Source organism: Oryza brachyantha, chromosome 3 (genome assembly GCF_000231095.2).
Source record: "Oryza brachyantha chromosome 3, ObraRS2, whole genome shotgun sequence".
NCBI classification, from domain to species: Eukaryota; Viridiplantae; Streptophyta; class Magnoliopsida; order Poales; family Poaceae; genus Oryza; species Oryza brachyantha.
The window spans coordinates 1714684-1741448 of record NC_023165.2 but is presented as its reverse complement, the minus strand read 5'-3'; the positions used below and the strand labels follow the sequence as shown (position 1 = coordinate 1741448).

The 26765-nt window shown below is 40.6% G+C and overlaps 2 protein-coding genes across 3 annotated transcripts; one reads left to right on the top strand and one right to left on the bottom strand.

Annotated features, from left to right (window-relative positions):
• Nucleotides 1-3394: 3394 nt before the first annotated feature.
• On the top strand, nt 3395-6756 carry LOC102703198 (protein CHAPERONE-LIKE PROTEIN OF POR1, chloroplastic). The gene is made up of 3 exons (XM_006650955.3): nt 3395-3880; nt 4687-5047; nt 6401-6756. The coding sequence occupies exons 1-3, from the start codon at nt 3578-3580 to the stop codon at nt 6574-6576; spliced, it is 840 nt and encodes a 279-aa protein (XP_006651018.3). The 5' UTR covers nt 3395-3577; the 3' UTR covers nt 6577-6756.
• Nucleotides 6757-7927: 1171 nt separating this feature from the next.
• On the bottom strand, nt 7928-11597 carry LOC102715549 (probable protein phosphatase 2C 28). 2 transcript variants are annotated; one of them, XM_006649298.2, is made up of 5 exons: nt 11100-11597; nt 10392-10814; nt 9614-9981; nt 8763-8999; nt 7928-8554 (listed from the first exon to the last, which is right to left on the bottom strand). In XM_006649298.2, the coding sequence occupies exons 2-5, from the start codon at nt 10711-10713 to the stop codon at nt 8282-8284; spliced, it is 1200 nt and encodes a 399-aa protein (XP_006649361.1). In that variant the 5' UTR covers nt 10714-10814; nt 11100-11597; the 3' UTR covers nt 7928-8281. The 2 variants fall into 2 exon arrangements, with proteins under 2 accessions (XP_006649361.1, XP_015690852.1); XM_015835366.2 differs by lacking the exon at nt 11100-11597 and adding an exon at nt 10920-11052.
• Between the last annotated feature and the right edge of the window lie 15168 nt (nt 11598-26765).

The window sequence follows — 26765 nt, the reverse complement described above, 5'->3', positions numbered from 1 at the left end:
CACCACCTAATTATCACAAAGCTAAAAAACTATTTTAGAATGATAAAACGTTGAACTCTATATAGAAATTCTTTTTCAAAAAATACGTTTAATTAATCAGAAAACGTGTGCGTAAAAGCTAAGAAAAAATAAGAGAAAACTTAAAGTTAAATAACACATTCTTTAGTGATTCTTTGCGTGAGAAGGCATATTTTGATGTTTAGCCATTCCAAGGCCACCCTCGATGCAAAATGCGCTTAAGGGAGAAAAGAAATAACTAATCATCAAGCACCCTGTATTAAACTGGTATCCGCCAATGCAAGGGTCATTTTTTTAAACAATATATTTTGATATAAAAATAATTTATGAATATAAATTTTATTACATATTCTTAGTGACATAAAAACAAAATCTGAAAAATAAACTACAACGAAAAATGCTCAAAATATTTCAGCTGAAATTTTCAACCTTAAATTTCAAAGCCTTTTTGTATTGAGGAAAAAATGATACTTAAAAGGATTGAAATCCATGGGAAAAAAAATTATCTATGATATCCTTTGGTCAAACGAATGTGATGTTAAAATTCCTGTGGATTACATCCTCATCTTTTTTGCTTATTATAAACATAAGCCAAACAAGTTACTGATGATTAAAACATATTTTATGAATAAAACTTTTACATAGATCGTTCTTAGTCATCTAAAAGCAAATGCTCGAAATAAGTTGCATTGGAATAATTCTAAAATCGTCTCTAAACTTAAATTTTGGCTTATAAGCATAAATATAAATGAAAAGATGAGGCTATTTTCATAGGAATTTTAACATCACATTCATTTGATCAAAAGGCGTCATAGGGATTTTTTCCAAGGATTTCAATCCTTTAAGAATCATTTTTCTTCAAACAAAGCAGCCTTGAAGAAACTACAAATTTTCAAGCCCTTGCTTACAGGATTGCCATGTGGATCATCAATACACACCGCTGACTTCATCCACCTAATGTGGGTACAAGGGTGTGAAAAAGCTAAACGACATATTTACAAATAAAAAATAATTTATTAATAAATTATATATATTTTTAACGATATAAAAACCAAAGCTGAAAAATAAACTTTTAAAAAATTCAAAATGAACTATAAGTTTAAGTTTAAAATTCAAATTTTAGCTTATAAGTATGAATATAAGCAAATATATGTTGAACAAAAATTAAGTCCATAACACAGGCTACAAATCTCTGTATTATTGGTGCCCATTTTTGCATTTTTAGGATATTAGGATTTGAAAACTGAGTAGTGAAGTCATGCTTCTACACAACCCCCACCAACATTAATTAGTGGGAGAGGCTTGTTGTCCGTGCTTCTTATTCTTCTTTGTTTTATATGCATCAGAGGTTTAAAGGTGTTGATGATGGAATGCGATTCTTTTCTCTAATTTGTGGTGTACGTTGCAGATAAGTATACCTATCTATGCCAACCTTTTGTTGTTCCATGCAATGCTTTTGTTTCTAAAGGGCACAATCTCTTTTGCAAGAGATTGACAGAGCATCTGGATATGGATAGTCAGAGTAAAATTAAACTTTTTCAGAGGGTAAGTCAAGCACATTTGTTTAGGGATCCTAGTATTCAAATGCATCCTTTGATACATACCAAGTCATTGAGATAGACATTAGCAACACAAATTAATAAAAAGCAACAAAAAATGAGTGCATGAAAAAAATAGCAAGAATACACCGCATGGCATGGCCTAAAACATTAGCAACACAAATTAATAAAAAACAACAAAAAATGAGTGCATGAAAAAAATAGCAAGAATACACCGCATGGCATGACTTAGGCCTTGTTTAGTCCTAAAAATGTTCACCCAAAAACATCACATCAGATCTTTAGACATCTAAATAAAGCATTAAACATAGATAAAATGAAAAACTAATTGTACAATTATGTGGGAAATCGTGAGATAAATCTTTTGAGCCTAATTAGCATATAATTAGCCATATGTGCTACAATAACCAACATACGCTAATGATGTATTAATTAGTCTCAAAAGATTCGTCTCGCGGTTTCTAGGCGAGCCGTGAAATTCGTTTTTTCATTCGTGTCCGAAAACCCTTCTGATATCCGATCAAACGTCTGATGTGACATCCAAAAATTTTCATTTCCCCAACTAAATACCCCCTTATTTCATAACTCATAGTAGTCTCTACTCCAAATTGTCAAACCATCTCAAAAGGCTATGCCGATGTTGGGTAGTGAAGTACAACAGAAGCCCCCAATTATCCATTTCTGTCCAAGTCAGAAATCAGAAATGCTTTTATGTATAGTGATTATATTATATTAGATAGGAAAAAATACGAATTACCCACCTGAACTATCGTGGTCGGCCGAATTACCCCCCTAAACCCGAAAACCATACATCTTTCACTCTAAACTTTCAATACTGGGCAAATTACCCCCCCTCGACCCAATCCAAGGCGGTTTTGTCCTACGTGGCGTACACGTGGCAGCCCAGTCAATATTTTCTTTTTTTAACCATGGGGCCCACATGTCATACCCTCCCTCTCCCTCTCTCCTCCTTCTCCTTCTCCCTCTCTCTCGGGTGAACAGGCGAGGGCGGCGCACGGGGACGACCAGACGGCGGGCGGGCGCTCGGCGCCGCGTGGGGACGGTCGGACGTCGGGCGGATGACTACGCGCGTGGGGACGACCGAATGGCGGGCGGATGCCTGCGCCACAACGAGCAGCAAGATGGGGTGGCGGCGAAGCGGAGGAAGGCGGTCATGGCAGACGGGGATGGCCGGACGGCGAGAGTACGCGGGCGAAGTGGGGCACGGGCCAGTGGACGGCGGGCGAAGGATGCCAGCGGCGACAAAGCAGAGGACTCGCCGGCGGCGGGGATGAAGCGGAGGATGGCAGCGGCGGGTGGCGCCATCGATCTCGGCGCGCGGGAACGAGGGCGAGGGCAGGTGGGGGTGAGGACGGTAGACGGCGGCGCGCGGGAGGGAGGACGGTGGACGGTGGCACCGCTGACACCGGAGTCGACCTGCTGCCCCCGTGCGACGCCGACCGCCCACCCGCCATCCGGCCATCCCCGGGCGGCGCCGAGCGCCCGTCGCCGTCGCCCTATTCGCCCGAGAGAGAGAGAGGAGGAGGAAGGGAGAGGGCCGGAGAGGGAGGGTATGACATGTGGGCCCCACGGTTAAAAAAAAGAAAATGCTGACAAGGCTGTCACGTGTACGCCACGTAGGACAAAACCGTCTTGGATTAGGTTGAGGGGGGTAATTTGCCCAGTATTGAAAGTTTAGGGTGAAAGATGTCTGGTTTTTTGGTTTAGGGGGGTAATTCGGCCGACCGCGATAGTTAGGGGGGTAATTCGTATTTTTTCCTATTAGATAAAGGTAAAACCTTTTTAGAAACTTATCCAAAATAAAATGGTAGCCTCCAAAAAAAAAAGCCCCAAAATTGTGTCCGGAAACAAGCCAAATCACCCTTAAAAAATCTTAACGCCAGCGTCCGCGAGCACCAGAAGCCGACGCACACAGCAACAGCTGCAGCAGCCGCCGCCGCGCGCGCGCACACGCAGCAGAGGGGCAGCCGGAGAAGAAGATGGCCACGGCCACGGCGCTCTCCCTGAGCGGCGGCGGCGGCCGCGGGTCCCTCCTCCGCAGGTACCCTTCCACGGCGGCGGCGCGGTGCTGCGCCGTCCCGCGGCCGCGCCGGCGGCCGACGCCGCCCCGGCGCCTGGCGGCGTCCCGCGCGGACGACTCCTCGCCGGCGCCGTTCGAGATGACGGTGGAGAGCGCGCTGAAGCTGCTAGGCGTCGCCGAGGGCGCCTCCTTCGACGACATCCTGCGCGCCAAGAGCGCCGTCCTCGCCTCCTGCAAGGACGACCAGGACGCCGTCGCGCAGGTCGGGCAAATCTCCCCCTCCGCTCCTCTCCTCCTCGCTGTTCCGTTCGCTCTCGCCTTTTCTTCGAACACAAGGAAGGGAGATTTCAGTAGTATACTTGGTACTACCAATCTGAGCTGCCAAATCGCCACGAGAGGCCGCCTTAATCGTCCGATAATGCCAGAAACGATGTGAATTGCCGTGATACATCTTACTTTCAAGCCCCAAAGCAAAGGTTTCTTTGTTAATTACTTATTTAATACTGAATAAAAATGAATACTGTGGCATGATCCTTAGTTTGAACAATTTGGCGATGATTGGTTGATCGTAGTTTCACACAATTTGAAGCTGTTAAAATAATCTAGCTTGGATATGCACTACACAAGTGTTTGTTTGGTGGTGGATACCGTATGTATTGCCATTTCGGATTAGTAAATTGCTTCATAGGAAGGAAAGGAGTGTACCCTTCTTACTTGTGTCTCTTCGGTTAAGTTTTAACTGCTCAAATTGTTTACGCATCTTGCTATGAACTTGTGACCTCTGTAGCCTTTCTTGTTCCATTATACTAGCTTCAACGCATTCTTGTTTTTATGTGCAAGTTGTGATCATGATAAGTACCTTTGCTTGTGGTTGTTTCTCTTCTCCTTGTGCAATGTCTTAACTGTCTGTTTCAAGACAGTTTCACAGGCAAGTCTGTAACTTATAAAAGAAACAGAGGCTGCTAAATTGTTGGCAGCATCTGTTATAGTCTCATGGACTCATGGTTATTCTAACACAAACATCTGATTGAATATCATGTTTGACTACATTTCTTTGTGTCATTTCAGGTGGAGGCTGCATATGACATGTTGCTTATGCAGAGCTTATCACAGAGGAGGGCTGGCAAGGTTGTTGATAACAGCATCCGCTATGCTGATGTCAAACCTGTAAAAAGTGCAGGATCAGGCACGGTACCTCAGTGGATGCAAGCAACCATGAAGAACGCACCGGTGACATTTGAGGTTCCATCTTCAAGCAGCTTGGGTATCCAATCTTGCGTTTATGGTGCACTGATGGTTTTCACTTATGCTAGTGGAAGCTCAACATCTTTGCCATCAACATACACTAGTGCTGATGTGCCTGGGTTTATCTTAGCAACAGGGTTTGGTGCTTCATTGTATTTCCTGACAAAGAAAAATATGAACCTAGGTAAATTATTCTGACACCTTTTTGTTGTTTCCCAGTACTTATATTATCTGGCACTTTATGTTTATAATACATCTGAAGATGATGTAAATTTATGTGTGATACTGCTTTAAATCATGTTTAGTTTCTATGGGGAAAAAATGCAGAAACACTAATATAAACCAGCTTTGAAGTTGCAAGGTTTCCTGTATCACCAGTGATATTATCAATCATATTATAACCTTTTTGGTAAAGCTATTTTTTTTCATTCATGTTGAGTAGTTATTTAAAACAAAGCAACCGTATTGTTATCATATTTATAGCCTCTATGCTAGCTTTCTTTGAGCCCTCTTAAGTCCTTGCCGTTGATTTTGGGGGTTTTTCCATTGTAGTTTATTTTCACAAATTATTTTTAGTTTGCAAAGAAAAAGCCAAACGATGACCCTGATAGTTTCTTACTTTCTTAAGAATTACTGCTCCATATGTATTTGACTATTGATCAGTTTCTTTAAGGGGTAATAGTAATAACAAGATGTGTAACCGAAGGCATAGTTGACTGGAGATTTTTTTTTGGATAAGGCGGATCAACAGACACAAGAGGTTTCACTAATCATATACTAAGAATGACTCTTGGTCCTGTGCTATTTCATCCTTGGCAGTTAAGGATGATTAATCTGGGATTAGTTACTTTATGTTGTGCGGTCAAAATTGTAGATTGCATCATTTTCATGATTGAAAGATAATTAGTCTCAAGCAAAGTCAGCATATTAGATAGGCTACAGGAGTTTCCAAGATATAAGCAAGAAGCCAGGTCAAACATGCCGCATCGTTATTTTGCCTGCAAGTTGACTACTGTCTTGTAGTGTCTTCACATTCTATTGGATATATGGACCATTTTTGGTCTTCATGTCAAAGCAGAAACTGTCTCAGGCTAGATGCATACTTTAGTGAAAGTACAAACTCATTTCTTCAGTTGCTGTACTAACAAATGTATGAATTTACCTTTTGAGTGAAAATATATTAACTATGTCAAGACAGACTTGCTCCTTCAAAATAGTTCTAAAGATGAACATGCTTATAGATCCTCAATTATAGGGCTGCCTATAGTATTGTAGTTAATTGACTTGATCTTGCAACTATTTGATCTGTGTACTACCGTTGGTCTTGAATTGCTCGTTCACAAAGTTTCCTTTAAATGAATATGCGGGGATCTGACTCATATAAATATGCAAACTTCTTAGCCACTTTTGTGCTTGTTATGGAATTGCTTACTTGGGGGAGGAAATCTGGTCCAGTACCCTGATTACTTCTCTTCTTGTGCCAACCTTCCTGCTTCGATTCAGAATGGCATAAACATTTTTGTGGTCCTTTGTGCAGGTAAGGCAGCATTGATTACTGTTGGGGGTCTTGCAGTCGGTGCGACAGTCGGATCTGCTGTGGAGAATTGGCTACAGGTTGATGTGGTGCCCTTTCTAGGCGTTCACTCCCCTGCTGTTGTTGTCAGTGAATTTATTCTGTTCTCCCAATTGTTGGTCTCGCTGTTTGTTAGATAGGATTAAGACAAGTTGTCAGCCTGGCCTGTAATTAACCGAGAAGAACTAGCTCCGAAAAATCAGGAAAATGCATCTTTCTCTAGAAGATGGGAGCAGCTGTGTATAGCCAAAAAAAAAAACATCGACATCAGTATCTCTTATACTTTAAAGATAACTTGTATCTAGTCTTTTCAGTCCCAATCTTGCACTTCCTTACTGTGAGATTGATTTGGAGTCTGTGGATTGTGAATTTCACTGTTTGACAGCAAAGTGGACTATTAATCCTTGCAAGTGATGAAGGGGGCCACTGCTGGTTTCCTGATTGAAGATCTTGCAATCTGACCAACCCTTACATTGAACTTTGTATGCAGATGCAGTTCTGTCAGTAGGTTCATTCTGCAAAATGTATCTTTTTAATTTGTCACCCAAGGATTGTTCAGCATTTGCGGTGAAATTGGCAGATATCTGGATTGTTTTGTAGTATTTCATCCGGCATAAAATAACTTCATTTTTCTAGTTGAACTTATTATATGATGGATGGAGTATCTAATTTCCTTACCCCTCGACACCACCATTATGAATGGTTTGTCAGCATTACAGAAATTATTTGTATTCTACACTACTTGTTGCAGTTTCTTTGTGCTGTTGCTCCACCTGAACGAAGCTTAATCAGTCGATTTGAGTTTCTTCGGAACCAAACTTGTGGGCCACTGTTTTCCTGGTCTCAGTGGGCAATTTCTGAAGCAACTCACCCCAACAGTGAAGCCTGACTGCGCCGTCTATTACTAGTGTGCCGACCACCTGCTGGCTGCTGAGAGCCTTCAAGCTCACAAATCTGTCTAATGTATGCTTCATGCCTTCATCTTTCAAGTCAGTAGTCAGTAAAATGATGATGACGGATGTTTCGAAAAATGTCACGTCGAATGTTTAACCGAAAAGGTTTTTTGACACAAATAAAAAACCAAATTTCAGATTCCGCCTGAAAACTACGAGACGAATCTTTTGAGTCTAATTAATTCGTCATTAGCATATGTTGGTTACTGTAGCAATTATGACTAATCATGTTCTAAGCAAGCTCAAAAAATTCGTCTCACGATTTCACCCATAACCGTATAATTAGTTTTAATGTTTATATATATTTAATGTTTTATTTAGATGTTTAAAGATTTGATCTAATATTTTTAGAACTAAACGCCTAAATCAATCAAATCAGGGCGTGGCCACCAACCAGCGGTCAAGTTGCAGATATTTAAACCGCAGTTGCTGTTCAGTGGAGTACTGTACTTTGTACCTCGGTGGAGAGCAACCTGCACTGCAGCAGATCATTTTAAAACGTTGATTTTAGCAGTAAAAGGAGTAGTCAAGCACCAAGTACCCAACATTAAAACTTGAGCAATGCTTTCATTATCAACACGAAAAAAGGGGATATAATGGACTATTACGAAAAAGATGTTCTGGCCAATTTACAACCACCTGTTCTCTCATGGGTAAGAGAAAGGATAAGAATAAAGAAGCAAAAAGAAAAAGAAAAGTAAAAAAAAAAAGATTGCGTCGCTAAGGAATAATCTAATCTTATACCTCGCTATCATTACACTAATTACCAGGTGGGGTCTAAATAGTTCACAGGAGCAACACAGGATGAGTACATTACACTTAATCACGGCATTTTCACCTCCCATCCGTGTTGTACTCTGTAGATGATCATGTTCTTTGCAGTATAGCTCCCTCAATAGGTGCTGCTTAACACTGTGGGAGCCGAGAAAGGAGCAAGGGAGTTTGCAGGGAGGCTCACGCCACCCCCTCTGAGGGAAACGGAAGGACCTCTGCTCCAATTTGCCTTACTTATGGCATTCGAATCAAGAAATATTACAACCACGGTTATGTCGTCATGGAAATGACGCCTCACGCCACGATCAATTTTCTTGAGGTCTGAATATCTCATCTCCCTCTTCTTGGCCGCTTCTTGCATCGCGACTTTAACTAGTCTTCGAGCAATCCCCTGGTGAGAAGAAATTGCATGTTTTTCAAGGAAATAATCAGTCATTCTGAAAGCCGGCATGAAGTTTGGCAACAAATAACAGTCTAGAAATAGCGATCAGCTCAAGTTCTGTTTAATTAACTAGGATGTATTATGAAGCAGGTCGGAGTACTCGGGTTAAAGTAATACGCTTTTCAGTATTATATTGGTGTAAAGGAGAAGAACATACATTACGAGGATTACTTTGGACAAGGTCGACTGCTTCCTGATTGCTGAGGTGTTCCCATAAACCATCGGAAGCAAATATAACAAAATGATCATTTGGTTGTATTTGGTGTACAACAATTGCAGGTTCAGAACTGAGAATAGGCCGTTTGAAGGTTTCCCGAAGCCGAAACTTGCTATGAAGAGGTTCTCTGTTGTATTCTGGTCTTTTTAGATATACATCACCGATAGATCTTGAGATCTGCAGAATATCATCTCACCTCATAAATTATTTTTTGTTAGAAAACAGCAGGAAAGAGAGTATCCTGCTGTGTTATTAACGGCATATAAAGGAGCATAATATTTGTGGGCTCATAAGTTGAACTGTGCATGTAAACCAGTATGACGTTACAAAAAAAAATGAAGAGGGGTGTGCATTCCTGCAGAATGCATCGACTTTTTCTTTGACTTGTGCGTAAAGCACAAAATTAAGCTAATATATCATATGGAAGGATGACAATATATCAGTAATCACCAATGCCCACCAAGTTATATCTTCACTTTTACATTTGCAACTTTTTTTTGTGCTGTAGGAAGCATGTTACATTCTGATGACGCAACTATAATGGGTGCAGATAACTTTATATGTGAGAATGAGGCTTACCTAATACCTAACATATGAGAAATAATGCAAATATAAAAGTAATTACCTATACCCTACAATGACAAAAGTGGAATTATGATGAGAACAACAGATGATGTCAAAAGTGTGCAGACTTTCAATCAAATTAATTATCCAAACTGTACATTCTAGAGTTGACAAATTAGCAAAATTGATTTTGCTTCTCACAGCCTCAAGTACAGAAGTTTGGTTACCTGGATGAGGCCCTTGACACGCCAAACATTGTGTTTTAGAACCACAATATGTGGATCATCAGGATGTGATGACTGCAATTCTTGTCTAACTTCTTCATAACACGCGTTGTGTTCTGATGATAGCTGCATGGCCAGAACCTCTCCAGTAGACTTGACAAGCCTCCCAAGAACAGCACGCGAGTCACCAAGGTTCGCAACATAGAGAGTCCCTGAGCAAATAACACCAACTAGGCAACAAGATCCTACTGCTGCAATCTGAGGCTTTAAAGACCATTGCTTGCTGACTAGTGAGAGGAAGCCCTCCTCGGTTGCTTGGAAAGCTTTCCGAATCACATCTGCTGACATGCACTTGTGCTCAGTTGCAAATCCTGAAAAGGAAACAGTTAGTCATAAACTGAGGCAGATAACAAAGGCTACTAATAGGAATGTCAAGAGGACATCAATCACAAATATTGTTACAAAGCCCAAAAAAAAAAAAAGTACTCCACTTCACTACCAATCACCAGATTCACCGAAAGAAATCAGATGAAAATACACAAAAAAAATCTACAAACATGTCATCATTTTTCTTCTGCAAGCAATGAGTACCAGACAGATTTTCACATAACAATTAGCACCTTCATGCCTCTTCAGGGTAAAAATACTAGCATAATCATCATCATACTCATTCATGTGATCAAAACAAGAAGCAAAAGTTGGTATATTTTATAATTGCATCATCATCAGTGCCCAAAATTCCAAATACTTCAAAGAAAAAGGAATAATATAGGGCCCTTACTCCTGAGATGGTGGAACAGGTGGCCATTGATGAACCGTGCCGTCTCCGGGCCGCCGTGGCCATCATAGACGCCGACGAAGGTGCCCTGAGGGCCGGGTTCGGCCATGGAGAGAGCGCCGGACTCCACCTGGCTCTGGTCCTCCAGCAGGTTGTTGGCCTGAACCACCGCCATGGAGAACTCCCCGGTGACCAGCTGGCCGGCGTCCTTATACCACAGGAGCCCGTCCTGCCGGCCGGCGACGTCCGAGCCCCTGACCCGGTGCCCGGCCGGAGATCGCGGGCCCCAGCAGGACCTGAAGTAGTCCATCACCGCGGCCATCATCCTTCACCTCACACTCTCCTCCTTCACGCAGCTTCTTGACGGCATCACGAGACTCAGATCTCCCTTATCTCCACTGTAATTGCTCAATTTATTCCACCTCTCTGCAACTCAAAGCAAAAAAAAAACAAAAAAAAACCAATCAATAAGAGCTACATCAACTTCAGCACATGAACTAGGATCAACAGGTAAAGATTAAGAATCTGCACCCATCCAAGTAACTCATATGCAGGCGGCATAATCCAGTGCGGAGCGAACAATTAGATCATGGAAGATCAATCAAAGCCAAAAAAATCGGATCAAGGCCGAGGAAGCCATGTGCACGTTTTAATTTCAGCTTGCAGTTTGGCAATGGTGGATGAGGAAGGAGGAGAAGAAAAAGGCTTCACCTTTTCTCAGCAAACGATAGTTGTGCTCCGATTCTTGGAATCTATCGGGCAAGTGCCGCAGATCTGGACAGCTATCAAACTCAGGCACACGAACAGCAAGGATTGTGCCTGAACTGGTGGATGCTCACCGGGATCGAAGAGAATCAAGCAAGAAACTTGGACCCCCAAAAAAATTCTATTTTTTTCTCTGTAGCCCTCCTTCCCTTTGCTTTCTCTCAGTACCTCTGCCCAATCTTGAATACTAGTCGAAGAAACAGCTCAGAGGTGCCTCTCTCTCTCTCTCTCTCTCTCTCTCTCTCTCTCTCTCCCCCTCCTCTCTCATTCGGAGAACTCCACGCCCAGGTGAGCACAAGCACAAATCCAAGGAGACAAAAAACCCATTAAAAGAAGCAACGAGAGAGAGCTCAGGGCCAGCAAGGCAGGCTCAGAGATGGGCTCTACCAATCCTAATTGTTGTGTTGTGTGACCGGTGGTGCTGTAGGGTTAATCAGTAGTATCCCCTTCTTCACTCACCTCAGCAAAGAAAGCACCTTTATAATGCTCTCCTTTCGCTCGAGTATAAAATGTCTCGTAAGAGCATCATCAATATTTATCTCATCCTCTATCCTAAAAATAAAGAAAGACAGAGGATAAAAGATAAAGAGAGAGCTTCATCCATATTTGAAGAGAAATTCTATATTTAAATGTCATCTCTTCATTCTTCAAAGAAATATGGAGAATATAATATATATATAGATGATCTGCTTGGGTAAGAAGAGATATAGAGGATAAAACAATTTTGTATGATTATCCAAATGAAGATATAGATGATCAATTTTATATGATCCGTTGGGATGCTCTAAGTTTACGGTAAAGACCCATCTATTTTAGGGCAACGCTTCGGTGTATATTACTTGTAGTATAATACTTTGATTAATATTTTTGTACTTTGATTAATATTAGATTTGTATTTATTATTTTTTTATCACATTATGCATGGATAAAAAAAAGCCTATCAAGGCCCAGTTACTATCACCGTAAAAAAAAGATATTGTCCTCTTAGAATTCTAAGACACCTAAAATTATTGTAGTATAATTTAATCACAACCGTTCAATAAAATTAGATCAGCGGTCTATATTAAATTATATTACAAATAATATGCACCGAAGTCGGCCTCTCTATTTTATATTGATTTGCGTTTGCATAGCACTGCAGTTATTCTCTTATTCTGATACTGTTAAGTCTTGGCGAAAATATTGACCAGCGTGTATTATCCCTCTTCACGTTATTATTCGAGACATCTCTTTTTATGCAAGTACAAACAAGAATGTGTAAAAAATAATAATACCTAGGTGATTAGAAGACGTTTTACTAATTCAAATACGATAATAGATTTTTTATATGACAAAAATTTAAAGTACGTTTATGTGTTCGTCAAAATCTAGAAACTCTCTTCCGTCCTTTAAAAGTTAAGAGGACTGGCATTTCTATTTATCGGAAAGAAACCACTGCCCGAAGAATTGTCTTAGATTTTCTACCTTCTATAAGCATCAACATCAACGATTAGCTATTTTGTGTTGTGTATAACAGTATAGCTGAATTTTGGTTACCAATCATAATCTATATATTGTACTGTTAAAACACCTGGGAAAATTTAGCCTGTGAATTTGCTCTTGAGGTTTAAAAAGTATCACATTAACCTGAAAAAGGAGGATTCAGAGATATTGCATACTTTCACTTTCAAAATTTGTACAAGAAATTTACCCTTTTTAAGGCCTATTGGTTCAAGAGGAAAGATAAAGGTTTTAGATTCCCAATGATTAGTTACTAAAAAAGTCATTTAATTTATAGGAATAAATATAGGAAACAAAAGAAAATGTTTCTTTCCTATAAGTTATTAAGAGAAAACATACGAAAATTTACATCCAATCAAACCTGTTAGAAATCCATACGAGTTAATATGGACATGTATTTATATTCGTATAGTTTAAAATTTCTCTAAACCAAATAAACCCTTAATTGTAAAAACATAAAACCGTAGAGAGGCCAAACAAGGGTAGAAAAAAATTATGGCATGCATATTGACACAAGCGAATTTGCATTTTGGGAACGAGCTGAGATGGGTCGGACCGGGTTGTGCGGTCCCTGTCTCCTTGCCTTTTGATGCTGTATGCGTTTCCTAGTTGGAGAGAAATAACCTAAAACAGGCAAAATCATTTCCAAGAAGAGTGTTCTACGTTCACACAGATTGTGTGATTTGTTGATATCGGAGACGATCTTCACCTCATTCTTGGTCGTCAGTTGCTAAGGTTTTTGTTTGGACGTAATGATTAGACTATGCCCATTATTTCGGTATGTTCATGCATGGAACCAAAATGGGGGTGCCACCACATGTAGATTTGTGAAATGGGGTAGTATTTTTGCTTAATTCATAAGCGGTTTCTTTTGTCCATCTATAGTAGAATTATAGTTCACTAAAATCTATAAGTAGTTTAAGGGGTTAACCGAAGTTTAGAGTAATATGGCCATTTCTGATTCTAGAAACATGGTGAGATATGAGACGTGGCATATGCCTTCTATCTGGAACAAGTCCTTTTTAAGATGGAATGATGATGTTTGTAGAAGAAAATATGCGCTATTATTTCAGAAAACAGCAAGCACGTCACAAACGCAATAGATCTTGATACCATAGCTTTTCAATCATTCCAAGCTATGTATGCATGTGATTCCTCTTCTTTCTCTATTTTTTGGACCTGGCTGTAGGTAGAATTGGGAGCTACTGTGTGGCTGTTTTGATCAGGGACTTTTTTTTTTTGTCCCTTGTCACATCGGATGTTTGGACATTAATTAGGAGTATTAAATATAGATTGATAACAAAATTAATTTCATAAATAAATGCTATTTCATTAGACAAATTTTTTAAGCCTAATTAAACCACGATTAGCAAATGTTTACTGTAGCATCATATTCGTTAATCATGGAATAATTAGGCTCAATAGATTCGTCTCGCAAAATAGTCTAGAGTATGAGGTGGGTTTTATTAATAGCTATATTTAATACTTCTTCAATGTAAAAAGTCCATGTCTTCCAAACATGGTCTATATGCCTTAGCATCAAGATGTGGAATACTGCATCCCTCCCAAAATGTAATTTATTTCTAAATTATTTATCAAGAGTTAAAGATTGAGAAAAAAACATGTAGGGCGAAGCCAGAGCGAAATAGAGAGAGGTGCCATGGGTACTGAATTTGGATCGGAGGAATGAATATATGGTGAAAATTCATGAACTTTAGTTAAAAATTTTTCCAAGAAGGTTCCTGGGAACCCCTGGATATATGCAGCTTCGCCAATAAACCTCTTAATAAATGATGGAATGGATGAGTGTAAGATAGGAGGTATAGATAAAATAGAAAAAAATTAATAAATATGATTGGTATGACCAGTAATACTTTGAATAGGGCTAAAAATGCTTATATTCGGTTACAAAATTTAAACCTCTGAAATACCTAAGATATTTCAGAAGAGTGTTCAAGAAGAAAAAAGAAAACCCTCATATATTTCAGTTAGTGAACAACATTATTGATGAAATCAAACCGTGGTGAGAAAGATATCACGATGTTTTTGCATTAGACCCTAGAAGGCATGCGCCTACAGGTTCCTGATGTTCCCTTTTCTGTTTTCTTCACCTCTGGTGAACTGTAAATATCTCTTGCCCTGGTTGATATAATACGAGCAAAGTCAGGTTCGGTTTATAAAAAAACTTTGTTCTCCTTCTGATCCAATAATACTATAAAGAAAAAAGGTTTAAAATAAAAATATTTATGGTCTTATCATTTCGCTTCTGCTTATATATGTAAGCCAAAGTTTAATTTTTTAATCTTAAATATAAAATTGATTTAGTATTATTTATCATAGTTTAATTTTTTAGCATCTTCTTTTATATCGATAAAAAATGATATACAAATTTTATTCACAAACTATTTTTTATTTATAAATAGTCTTTTCAGAAAAGCTAAATGACGAACCTCATAACCACTTTCAAATAATACATGGGGCCTTTACTGTTCCAACGACGAAATACAGTAGAAATTCACATTGATAGGGATGCGTCGTAGTTGATCAGCTGTTGCTGCTGTTTCATGTCAGTAAAACGAAGTCACAAACTGTCAAATGAGAACCCAAAACATCTTCTAGTCAGCTCCGCCGCTCGGGTTGGACCGACGGAGATCAAACGGAAAAGGCTATCATCACGCTATCCGATCGACGGCACGGCGGGGGGAAAAAGAAGTTGGGTCAAGACCCGAACGAAACCAAACCAAACCAAACCAAATCCGCTGCGCTAAGCAGCAGGGTTTGGGTTTTCGCGGTGCAGCGCTCCACTCCCCCAGCTAGCTCCCTCCCCGCGCACGTACAGCCCGGGTGCCGGTCTCATGGGGGTCAAATGGCAGTGCGATTTGATGGCGAGAGCGACCAGATTAGGTCACGGCAAAAACGCCACGCTCCCGTGGTCCTCCCCCCTCCTCCTTCACCACCACCACCACCAACGCGACGCCCCCACCCCAGCAACCACAACCGCGCGCGCGCGCCCGCGATGCCGTTGGTTTCTTTTTGCGCGGTTGGTTGCGCCGCATCATCCGCGTCGCCTGCGGCTCTGCCGGTGCGCGTCGCTGTTGGGGCGCGGAGGCGTATGCTGCTGCTACTTTACTACTAGATGATAGATCCAGTGCATCCGTCGGAGCCGACTGGTCAACTCGAGCGCGCGCGCGCGATCCCCACATGCCTCTGGCGCGTCGTGCTACAGCCTAGCGTTAGCCCGCTTTGCGTCCCCCGATCCATGCAACGCGCGGTGCTGCCGCCGCTGCTGCATCCGGCTCGGTGAATCCGGCCGCGAAACAGGCACAGGGCGGGCGTGCCCCGTTTCGTCCCCGTACCATCCCCCACCACGCTCGCCTGTCCCCGTAGGTAGAGCAGCTAGTGGTACTGGTTTACGGGGATACGGAGGATCGGGTGTACTCCGCATTGCCCTCCGGCGTTCGGCGGTGGTGATCCGAGCGATGCAAGGCTGGAACGCTGCAGAGCCAATCATTGGGTTGGGGCTTGGGACGAGAGAGGGAGGGAGGCGTGTTCCGTGGAAAACCACCACTTCTTCCATGCTAGCTGCTACTACTGTTGTTTCGCCCGTCTGATCCGTCACGAGAGAACATCCGAGCCGTCGGGTGATCCGGTCGATCGGTCCCGGTACGTGCCTGTCCATCGCTAGCTGTTGCGAGTACTGGGTTAGCCATCTTGATCCTTGTCGTCTCCGATTCGTCCAGCCCTGATTTTGCTCACGTGCTCCTCCTGTGAATTAGGGTTGTTGGGATCGAGAGACTTTTTCTCTTGTCACATCGGATGTTTGGATGTTAGTTAGTTGTATTAAATATAGACGATAACAAAAATAATTACATAAATAAATGCTATTTCATTAGACAAATTTTTTTAAGCATAATTAATCCATGATTAGCAAATGTTTATTGTAGCATCATATTCACTAATCATAGACTAATTAGGCTCAATAGATTCGTCTCGTAAAATAGTCCAGAGTATGTGATGAGTTTTATTAATAGTCTATATTTAATACTTCTAATTAGTGTCTAAATATTTGATGTGACAGATCCTTTAAAAAAAATCTCTGAGAATCCAAACGTGATCTTAGTACTCCTGTTTAGCTGCGTCGTTGCCGTGACTTCTAGCAAGCGTAAAATTACCGTTGTCTTATCCATAACCCCAGTGACAGATCAGCTCCTGAATCGCTCAGCCTCACATGAGTTGATATATATGGTAGCTTACGCACGCAACGATGTGGCAAGTCAATTTCATAAGTACACGTTCAATTCTTCTTTTTTTGCTCTTTTCCGCTCGAGTTCCGTTTACCACAGGGCCTGCAGCCGGAGAAATTTCTTGGTCGTGCATCGCGCCGGGTCGTTCCTAGCAGTTCTCTCTCTCTCTCTCTCTCTCTCTTTTTCAAACAAACAAGCAGTTATCGTCTCGGTCTATGAAAAATCGCTAGTCCAGTTGACGTTCTAGGCTAAAAAGAGCAGCAACACATGGGTCTAGCAGCTAGCCATATCCTAACAGGTTGACCTAGCGAGCTGTTTCTAATGAATCATCAAATCAGAAAGTCATCAACAATGAGCCAGCATGGAGAATGGCCTCATAATCGATTCAAATCTATAAAAAAAACATTGAATCTTAATGCGGCAATAGAACTCTAATTTACCGGCGACTATTTACTGCCCTGCAAAATTGACCTTCACTATGCATGCACATTAGATTAACAGAGAGCTGTAGCTTTGAGCAAGAGCATGGTTGCCTTGCCTATACCTGCCTAGCTTGGCGTGTGGTGAATTTCCACATGTTTTTCACAAGGCCAGCCCAGCATGATCCCACAAATGAATGGCTCGTCGTCGCATCATAATTACACGACGGAAATGATTCTACCCCGTATTTCCCGGGGCCATGTGATTTAACCTTGGCGTTTGCCATCCAGTGGGTCAAGAAAAAGATAAATGTGCCATGGCAGCATTCAAATCCTGCCAAACAAATGAAACGTACAACGGAAAAAAAAAACATGCAGTCTTTCATGTACAATCCGATGTGACACATACGCGTGTACCCTTCAAACACCAGAGACGATGTTAATTAAACATGGCTTATTCTGTTAGATTATGCGCGTGCTGTTACCTTCACAACCATGCACTGTGCTAGCTCAATAAAGGCAGTGCACAGTACTATGTCTAACGAAATGTGTTGCTGCGTTCCACAGATGCGAGATCATCGAGGAGCAAGCTACAGGCAACGGCTCGGCCAGATGGTACGAATTGGTTGTATTGTCCGTCGAGAAAAATCGATCAAAAACCAGCTGCCTGGCTAGCTTCCTGTCGTATAATTAATCCACGCTGGTGCCAACCATGATCCAGATTCCAGGAGGTAAGGACGCATGGTGACCAATCGGCTAGCTTCCACTGTGCATTGTGGTCTCCCCCGGCACTGGCAGCGAGCAGAGTGTAGTCACACCCTTCTGCGTAGCCTTCCAGCCTGGAGATGATGTCGAGAAAAGCCTTTTTCCCGGGCTGCGTCCTCGCTTACGTGCGCCCGTCCTGCCGGCGCTTGCTAGCTTGGGCGTGTTCCCGGTGCTCTTCTGCATCCATCCAGCTTGCACCTAGCTTGAATAGACACAACGTCACCTATGATCCTTTGCACGCGGCTGTAGCCGATGCAGCAGCATCCGGCACGGTAAAATGACCTCTGCTCATGGCTGACTTTAATTCAACAAAGAAACTAATTTTATAAATTATTTATTTTAACTATATCTGTGCGTATTATCCATGAATCAACTCGTGCCCTTCATACATCTACTCCGCCGACTTATAGCGAGATCGATGGTAAGACTTTTTTTTTTAGTGTACTTCAAATTTATTTTGGATCATTCGGTATGCCTTTATCCAATGATTGATTGTTGTCTTAGCTTATTAGTGGTAAGACCTCAAAATATAAAAAAGTTTTACATGCCATTAAAAACATTATTTTGAATATGTATTGTAATTATTGACAATATATCATATGCTCCATCTATTTAAGACTTTCTGGGTTTCTTAGATTCATCCATGTATCTATGTATATGCTTTACATACATGTCTAGATTTATTAGCACATATATGAATCTACACAAGAACAGAAAGTATTATAATATGGAACCGATGGAATACTATCTTTTCAAATTTAAATTATGAAACGCAAAAACTTATTTACAAAGAAGGTTTTGTCCAGCATCTTTCTGAAACATATTTAAAAACTATCATGAAATCTCATGCTAAAATGTTAAAATTTACAATTTAACAGCAACAAAAGTTTGTAGGTGCAAAAATAAATGATTTGTAATTTAAAACTACAATAGAAATGTTAAAGAGCCCCTATATTTGAAACATATTTATTTGAATACCACATAATATAAATTTAGGAATTAACATTGACATGCAAAACCATTAATAATATACTGAATGTTGGTAAATTTATTTCCCTTAATTTCAGGCATGATGATTAAATTTATGAAAGACTCCCCGTTTACTTTGTATCCCTATTTTTTCCTCATTAATTAAGAATATAAATACAATTTTTATTTAGAAAATGTCATTGACAATAAATGGTTAAGATTTGTTGATGCTCATGCCTATATGAAGAGGTTAAGACGTAGCACCTTGGAAAGGCTCTACGAGTTATGTCTAAGGGTGGATAAAACGTTTAAAGCTCATGGCTCGAATCGGCCTAAACTCGTAGTCTTAATGAATCGAGCTGAGTTGGTTTCTTAGCTCGTGAGTACTAAAGATCACTATATTTTTTATATATTTAGAACTTATTAACTGGTGCTTGATTTTATAATCACATCCAACCTATTAAATTGAGTGAATAATTTGTTAGATTTATTCTTATATTAATATATAATAAAGTAATAAGTTTATAAGTTATACAAATAATTTAAAGGAGACTTAACTTGTTATTGAGTATAACAAGCTTAACAAATCAGCTCATGAGCTGAGCCAAGTTAATCTTTTAGCTCGTTAATATTAACAAACATAGCCGAGCTGTAGCTAGCCCATACAAGTCGAGCCTACCCTTGAAAGAGCCGAGTTATCCTATCCCCCCCCCCAGCTGTGGCCCCCTTCGCGCGGCGCTGTGTTCAATAGCTTCGTGCCGTTGTTGTCACCGGTCGCAGGCGCCAGCTGCCCCAGGCACCGAAGCGAGTTGGCGTACGTGCGGGCGCGGCCGTTCCCAATCCTGACTGAGCGTGCAGCGTGCCGCTACCTTTGCCTGCAAAAGTGCTAATCTTTGGTCGTACATCGGTTGCCTTCTCCTTAAATATCAAAGATGAAGATAAAAGTTTTTTTTTAATTTTTACACCTATTTAATAATATAAATTATAGGATTACTTATTACGAAGTTAAAAACTACTTTAGAAATACGAGATAACAAACTTTTATATAGACACATTTTACCAAAAATATATCGTTTATCCAAAGCATATGCTAGCCTCCACGAAAAAAAAATGTGTAAAAAGAATATAGTCGTAGAAACAAATCAGCAGCACCAAGTAGGCTCTATGCGACATGTTTATTTCGCACGTATTATTATCTTGCCATGTTTGGAACATAGCAGATTAAAGGCCCTCATCTTTTATTTTTAAATAATATATTTGCAAATAAAAATTAATTTATAAATAAAACTTTTACATATGTCTTTAAAGTAAATGCCAACAAATAAACTATAATAAACAACTAAAAAATCAACTCTAAATTTTAAATTAAAAATTTAAATTTTATTTTATAAGGATAAGCATAAACGGAAAAATAGTACAGAAGTCGTGTGTCAGTTTACACAGTTACTCTAGATACCAAAGAGAACTCTCTCTCTTTTTTTTAACGAACCAGACTTTTAAAGCACTGGGTGTATATTTGCAATATTTTTGAAGCAAAGACTGTGTATATGGAATAATTAACTTTTTACCGTTATTAGAAATGACACTAACATATTTACCACTAGATCTACCTGTTATAGACACATGAGGACCCACGTGTTATAGACAACGAGTGACAAATATGTTAGATGTTATTTTTAAAAGTGACAAAAAGTTATATACCCCCTATATATTGTACCGCGAAAGAGATGTACAACCAAACGACAGGAAAAAAAAAAGAACAGGGATTGGTAGCGTGCCCAGCACACTCTTGTTACCCCTCACGTCGCTGGTGACACGATTCCTCAGCCTGAATAAAATAGCTAATCCGTGATTGGTAATTCTCCGATAGCTCTGCAGCCCAGATCAGATCGATCTCGGGGCGAAGGTGCCTGGCGCTTTCATCGTCCCGTGCACTTGCCGCCTTCTAGTTGCAAAAGCGCTGCCCCGCTGTTCCGCGACCGGAAAAATGGCACGGTTTTGTACCATTTCCACATATCAAACCGGCACGCCGGCAACGCCCACGCTCCCCACACGCGCGCGCGGTTCGTACTACCATCGTCGCTCTTTTGACAGATATGTTCATATATAATATTTAGAGATTTATTTTAGTCTAACAAAAATACCTCGAGATACCAGTACTTCATGGTACTTAGAGATCGTTTCCTATGATTAAATCTAATAGTGCACATTCTACTCAGTTAAATTCAATAGCGAAAAACGATTTGATCCCTCGAAGACGAGCTGCATAGATCCATAGCATAAAGAAACATCTTTTTAACATGTATGTAAAGGAGAAAAAAACATTTCAATTAAGGGTTTGTTGCCTTTTATTTTCTTCGTATAACTGATTTCCTCTCCCGAGGATGCATGAAACTCCCTATGCACGATAAGCCGAGGGATGAGCACACCGTGCATAAGAAGGACTACGCTTTATCTAAATGGATATAGCTTACGTCTATCTAAATGGATATAGCTTACATGTTCACCCGACACTAGCAAGGCTATGTTATTCTCTCTATCTCACTGTTAATATTTTACATGGCTTTTGCATACACATTTTCTGAATAGCCACGGACTGTGTTTTCTTATAAAAAGTTATATATAGCAGTTTATCATCTTATTTTTCTAAAGTATGTTTTAATCTTATAGTAAGTATCTCTATTATTATATCATTAATAAATATAATAAATACATAAAATTTTATATTTTATCTCTTAGGGCATCCACAATGTCAATAAAAAATAGATAGTATGAGGTCTTATTATCCAATTTAACAGTGTGGAGAGAGGTAATATAGGAGGTTATAGTATGACTTAGGAGTACTGCTACCATGTAACATGCCCTAAAGAAATATTAAAATTGCATCCTCTCTCGTTGCTTTCTCTTTTCAATAGTCATTGTCTTATATGCGGAAGATATCTTAATTTCATAAACAAAATAAATACTAACTAGTGTTGTAGATCTTATCCTTACTATCTACTTAAGTAATATACATTATCTACTTAGGTAATATGCATTAAGGATGCTGTCAAAGAAAAAGAAAAAGAACGCACCATACTAGGCTTACTAGCTACGTTGACAGCAACACTCCCACAAGCTTATCAGCTCATGTGCAGCTGACTCGGTCGGTCGGTCGGTGATCAGGACCCGTTCCTTGCCGGCAGCAGGGGGATAGTGGATGACGATAGATCGTGCATGTACCACTACGCAACCCTACATCTATGATGAAATAATAGTGATGGACCTAAGGATTAGTCAGAGATACCGGTTACCTTTGACGGATCATTTAGTTTGCCGTCATCGGTGAGCCATCCGGCCGCAGCCCGTAACAGGTATCCCCTCACCTGTGACGGTTTTAAAGAAAAAATCATCAGAGATGACTCAGTGACGGATTTCCCGACCAACCCGTCACTGATATCCTCTCACCTGTGACGGGCCACAACATTATAAGCCGTCACAGGTGATGGGCCGCCACCTGTGACGGATTTGTTTTCCGACCCGTCACAGATGAAGTCATAACAGTGAGGGAGGAGATTATATTTTCTCCCAGCGGGACCCGTCAGAGATGAGGTTTACTCACCTCAAACGGGTTTAAGCTCTCACCCGTTTGAGGTGAGGGAGGATATTTTATTTTCTCCCAGCGGGGCCCACAACAGGAGGAGATAAGGTCGGCCGATCTCTCGGTTCTCTCCCATTCCCCATTTCTCTATCTCTCCCTCTCTCTATGTGCGTCAGCGGCGGCTAAGCAGGGGCGGGAGAGGCGGCGGCGCCCTCCCTCCACTAGATCCGGCAGGGGCGGGAGGGGAGGTGCGGTGGGATCGGACAGATCTGGAGCCGTGGCACGATGGCAACCAACGACAGGAGGAGAGGCGGTGGCGGCCTGATGGCGGAGCCCTCCACCTCCGGCCGCCGCTTACGCCACCACCCGTGGGCTCCGCCGCCTCTACTACCACCCGTGCCTCCGCTTACACCTCCATCGGCCCAAGCTTGCATGCGTCGTCTGGATTTGGAGCTCCTGGGCGGATCCGGGCCCCAACCACCAAATCTAATAGTGGTGATGATTTTTTGATTTTGTTTTGTGCCCAAATGATTGTGAATGTGAAGTAATTTTGTTCTTTGGCTAAATGAACGTGGTTGTGATGTTTCTTGTGATTCTATTTTGTGTTTAAATGATTGTAAATGTGATTATTTTTTGTGATTTATGAATGCCTAATAAAAGTCTATGACTAGCTATGCTTATAATTTTTTTACTGTCATGTATCCGTGTATTCAGAGGGCATGGCTAGGGAATCCTGAGGCTAGCCAATTTTTAGCATTTATTTTTTTTTTGAATTTAACTCTTCACTGACGAGTGTGTAGTAAAATCCATCATATGTAGTATCTCCTCTGACGTGTTTTCACTAATGAACCGTCACAGGTGTGTTACCTGTGACGGGTACTATCTTTGGGCTCGTCACAGGTGAGTTACCTATGACGGATCCTAACTGGCCTAACGGTACCGACGATGAACACCTCCGACAGACGAACAAATATACACCCGTCAGAGGTGGGAGTCACCTCTGACGGCTTTCTACCCGTCAGAGGTGACTCCACTCACCAGTGACCACTGATCATTGACCATGATCAAAACCGTCACAGGTGAGAGTTTGGGCCCGTCATAGGTGACCATGTCGAGTGTAGTGTACTAAGATCGACTCGTTCCACTGATAAGGATTAATTAGCATTAACTAGTCATTCGATTTTGATTTGCTAATCCAAACACCAACTTGCGTGCTATTCCGTACAAAATAGTGATCGTCTTCGGTTGTGCATTACACTGTATAGTATAGTACTGGCTACTTGTAGTAATTAATGGAAGACTTAAACAAGATATGACAGTATATGTGTGGGTGATAAGTAGAAGCTACATGTGAAAACAAAGCTCACGTTTTCATCGCTTAGGGTTGTCTACACAGAACGGGTTATAGAATATACATCGCGAGCAATCATGTTCATGAGCATATTTTCTACACACGCTTGAAAAATTGGGGCAGATTACAACACATCGCATAGTACAACCATTACGGACAGGATTTTTTTTTTCACTTAGATGCGTGCAACCGCACAAATTATTTACGTTTGATCTGAATAGTTATTTTTTTAAGTGTATACATAAGTGTGCAAATCTATATTCATATAGAAAATAAAAACAGTAAAATCAGTCAACGAATAGTACCCGCACAACAGGAATAAAATATGTTAAATATTGTCTCTTGATGTGTATGTATAATGAATTTAGACTTATATATATGTTTGTGGACACATATCAATATAATCCATCTTATCAAAATTTATAATTTTTATAACAACTATTTAAATCACGTGCATACACCCAGGTACTAGCTGAAAAAAAATCTTTCTACAACCATCACACTTTTGTACCGAACATGTGCGTCCGTATATACTTCTGAAACTGGTGGACATGAATACCAAGTCTGGGACTTGCTAGTTGTACACAGGTTACCACGGTACCACCTCCATCGTGTATGTTATTTTGCAAGCAGTAGATATTTGCAAGGCTCACGGGTATCAATTCATCTCAAAATAACTTTACTTTTAAGCAATGTTACAGTACAGTGGCAGCAGTATAGTAAAATTTATATCTAATTGTGTGTTTTTATAAGTATATTTAATATTTTATTTTAAACTTCGGTAAGATATATTTATCAATTGATCTATTTTAACATGATATACGATACACAATTTTATCTTAAAAAATCCTTATTTTTCACTTATTTCGCACCTATTAATAGAAAAATTTAAAAAGACCAGAATACTTCATCAAATCATGATGTGGTTATTCTTAACTTTATCTACTTTCCATGTATTTATTTTCTAGTTTTACAAATTTCAACGTAATGCTTGTTCAAAAATAAACTTAATTTAGGACCGAAAAGAAAGGGCAAAAATAATATTATTTCATGACCGATGTAGTATTTGGGTAGGAATACAATACTGATTAACGCTGTCTACCTCAATAGGGGCCAAAAGCAAAAATGTATCGACAAGTCTTTCGGCATGGACTTTCAAGATCTCAACTGACTCCCTCGAGATTCACCGGAAAAACAACCAAACATCAATCTCACGGATGGCAAGATGGCTGGCTTGGAACAACATCCCCAAATTCTCTTAAGAATATGTACAACACAGCGACAGGTATGTGCCACGTCTGTTGCAAGAGCCAAACTTAATTCCATCGAGCAAAGCCATCACAAAATTCACATTGCAGGCGTCTGCCTTCCAACTTTCCAGTCTCGTTCACTGAATCTCTTTTACTGCTGCTGTGCTGCATATTATGATAGCATCCACTACCACTGATAAGCTTCCATCAGCTGCTCGTAGTCTTATCCCCCTTTTTTATCTTAAGACGGCGGCATGCTTGCACAAACAAATACGTAGTAGAATTATTACTACTACTCCACTAAACGGCAGCATGTCACGTTTGACTACTACTGGGAAGAGTGATCATCTGCGGCAGGTGCATCTCAGCACGTATCAATCAAACTCAAGGCCGTAATTTTGCTTCGACTTCTGGACCTTCGCCTGGCTTGGTTACTGCCGGGCCGATCGGTCTTCCCTCTCCAGTATTCTAGCCTCAAATTAAGTCTCTTTATTTTGGAGGAATTTAAAAAAAATTAAACTATTTTTCATAAAAAAACTAAAGTGATCTTTTCGAACTAAACGACATATTTATAAATAAAAAATAATTTATAAGTAAAATTGTTATATATACGTTTTTAAGATAAAAAATAAGACTATAAAATAAACTATGATAAATAAATCACGAGGAATTTTAGTAGAAACGAAAAACAGAGTGTGCTCCAAATTCATGTGTTCGGAGTTCAGAGCTCGGAAGGAGTCTATAAGGGAGGTGGGGCACACCGACAGGTACCGACCAATCATGGGCGCGCCACGGATGGGAAACGCAAGCGCCAAAGCCAGTTGCATTGGCCATCTTGCTCGAAGAAGCAAGCAGCTCTGCGTGTCAATGCACGTCCAATCCTCGCCGAGTTTTTGCAAAGGCAAGTGCCAATAATTCAGCCTTTTAGGGGAGTGTTCACTTGGGGGCAGGCCCCAATTAACATTTCCAGGTTTGGCGGCTGCCTCCTCTCCCTGCCTGAACACTTTGGGGGATAGCCTCACATTAAACAAATTGGCTGGGGCCTGGGTCGTCTTCTTCTTCCTCCTCCTCCATTTGCATGTTTGATTCCATTATCTTTTTTGCCTGTCAGTGTCACAGATGGAGTAATGAAACGCTACTGGTCAGTAGTGGTTAATGTTTAGTTATTTAGCACACAGTAGCATGTAAGGCAGCTCCTTGTGGGGGGTTGCTCTTGTGCTGTGGCGTTAGGGGTGGTAATGACCCTAACTATTTTACCTATAAAATTTAAAGATCAGGTTTAAAATGTGTTAAAAATAAAATTGTATGAGTTTTGAGGTAAAAAAAAATTTAAGAATTAAATAGAGTTATAAAAAAACCCGCAGACCTTGGTCCATTCCTACCCTGTAGCGTGTGGTCGTCTGGTGTTTATAAGTTGATGAGAGTTTTCTGAACTGCGTAACCAAAGCGATTTCCTCTGGATGGATAGGTCTGACGAGGGCCAATTTCAGTTCGAATCTGAAACTGACAGGGAGGATTGGGTGAAGGATAAGCT

Coding starts and splice junctions, on each gene's coding strand:
- LOC102703198 (XM_006650955.3), top strand. CDS start 3,578: ATGGCCACGGCCACGGCGCTCTCCCTGAGCGGCGGCGGCGGCCGCGGG. Junction 3,881..4,686: donor ACCAGGACGCCGTCGCGCAG/GTCGGGCAAATC, acceptor GTGTCATTTCAG/GTGGAGGCTGCATATGACAT. Junction 5,048..6,400: donor AAAGAAAAATATGAACCTAG/GTAAATTATTCT, acceptor TCCTTTGTGCAG/GTAAGGCAGCATTGATTACT.
- LOC102715549 (XM_006649298.2), bottom strand. CDS start 10,713: ATGATGGCCGCGGTGATGGACTACTTCAGGTCCTGCTGGGGCCCGCGA. Junction 9,000..9,613: donor GTGTCAAGGGCCTCATCCAG/GTAACCAAACTT, acceptor GATATTCTGCAG/ATCTCAAGATCTATCGGTGA. Junction 8,555..8,762: donor TCCAAAGTAATCCTCGTAAT/GTATGTTCTTCT, acceptor TCTTCTCACCAG/GGGATTGCTCGAAGACTAGT.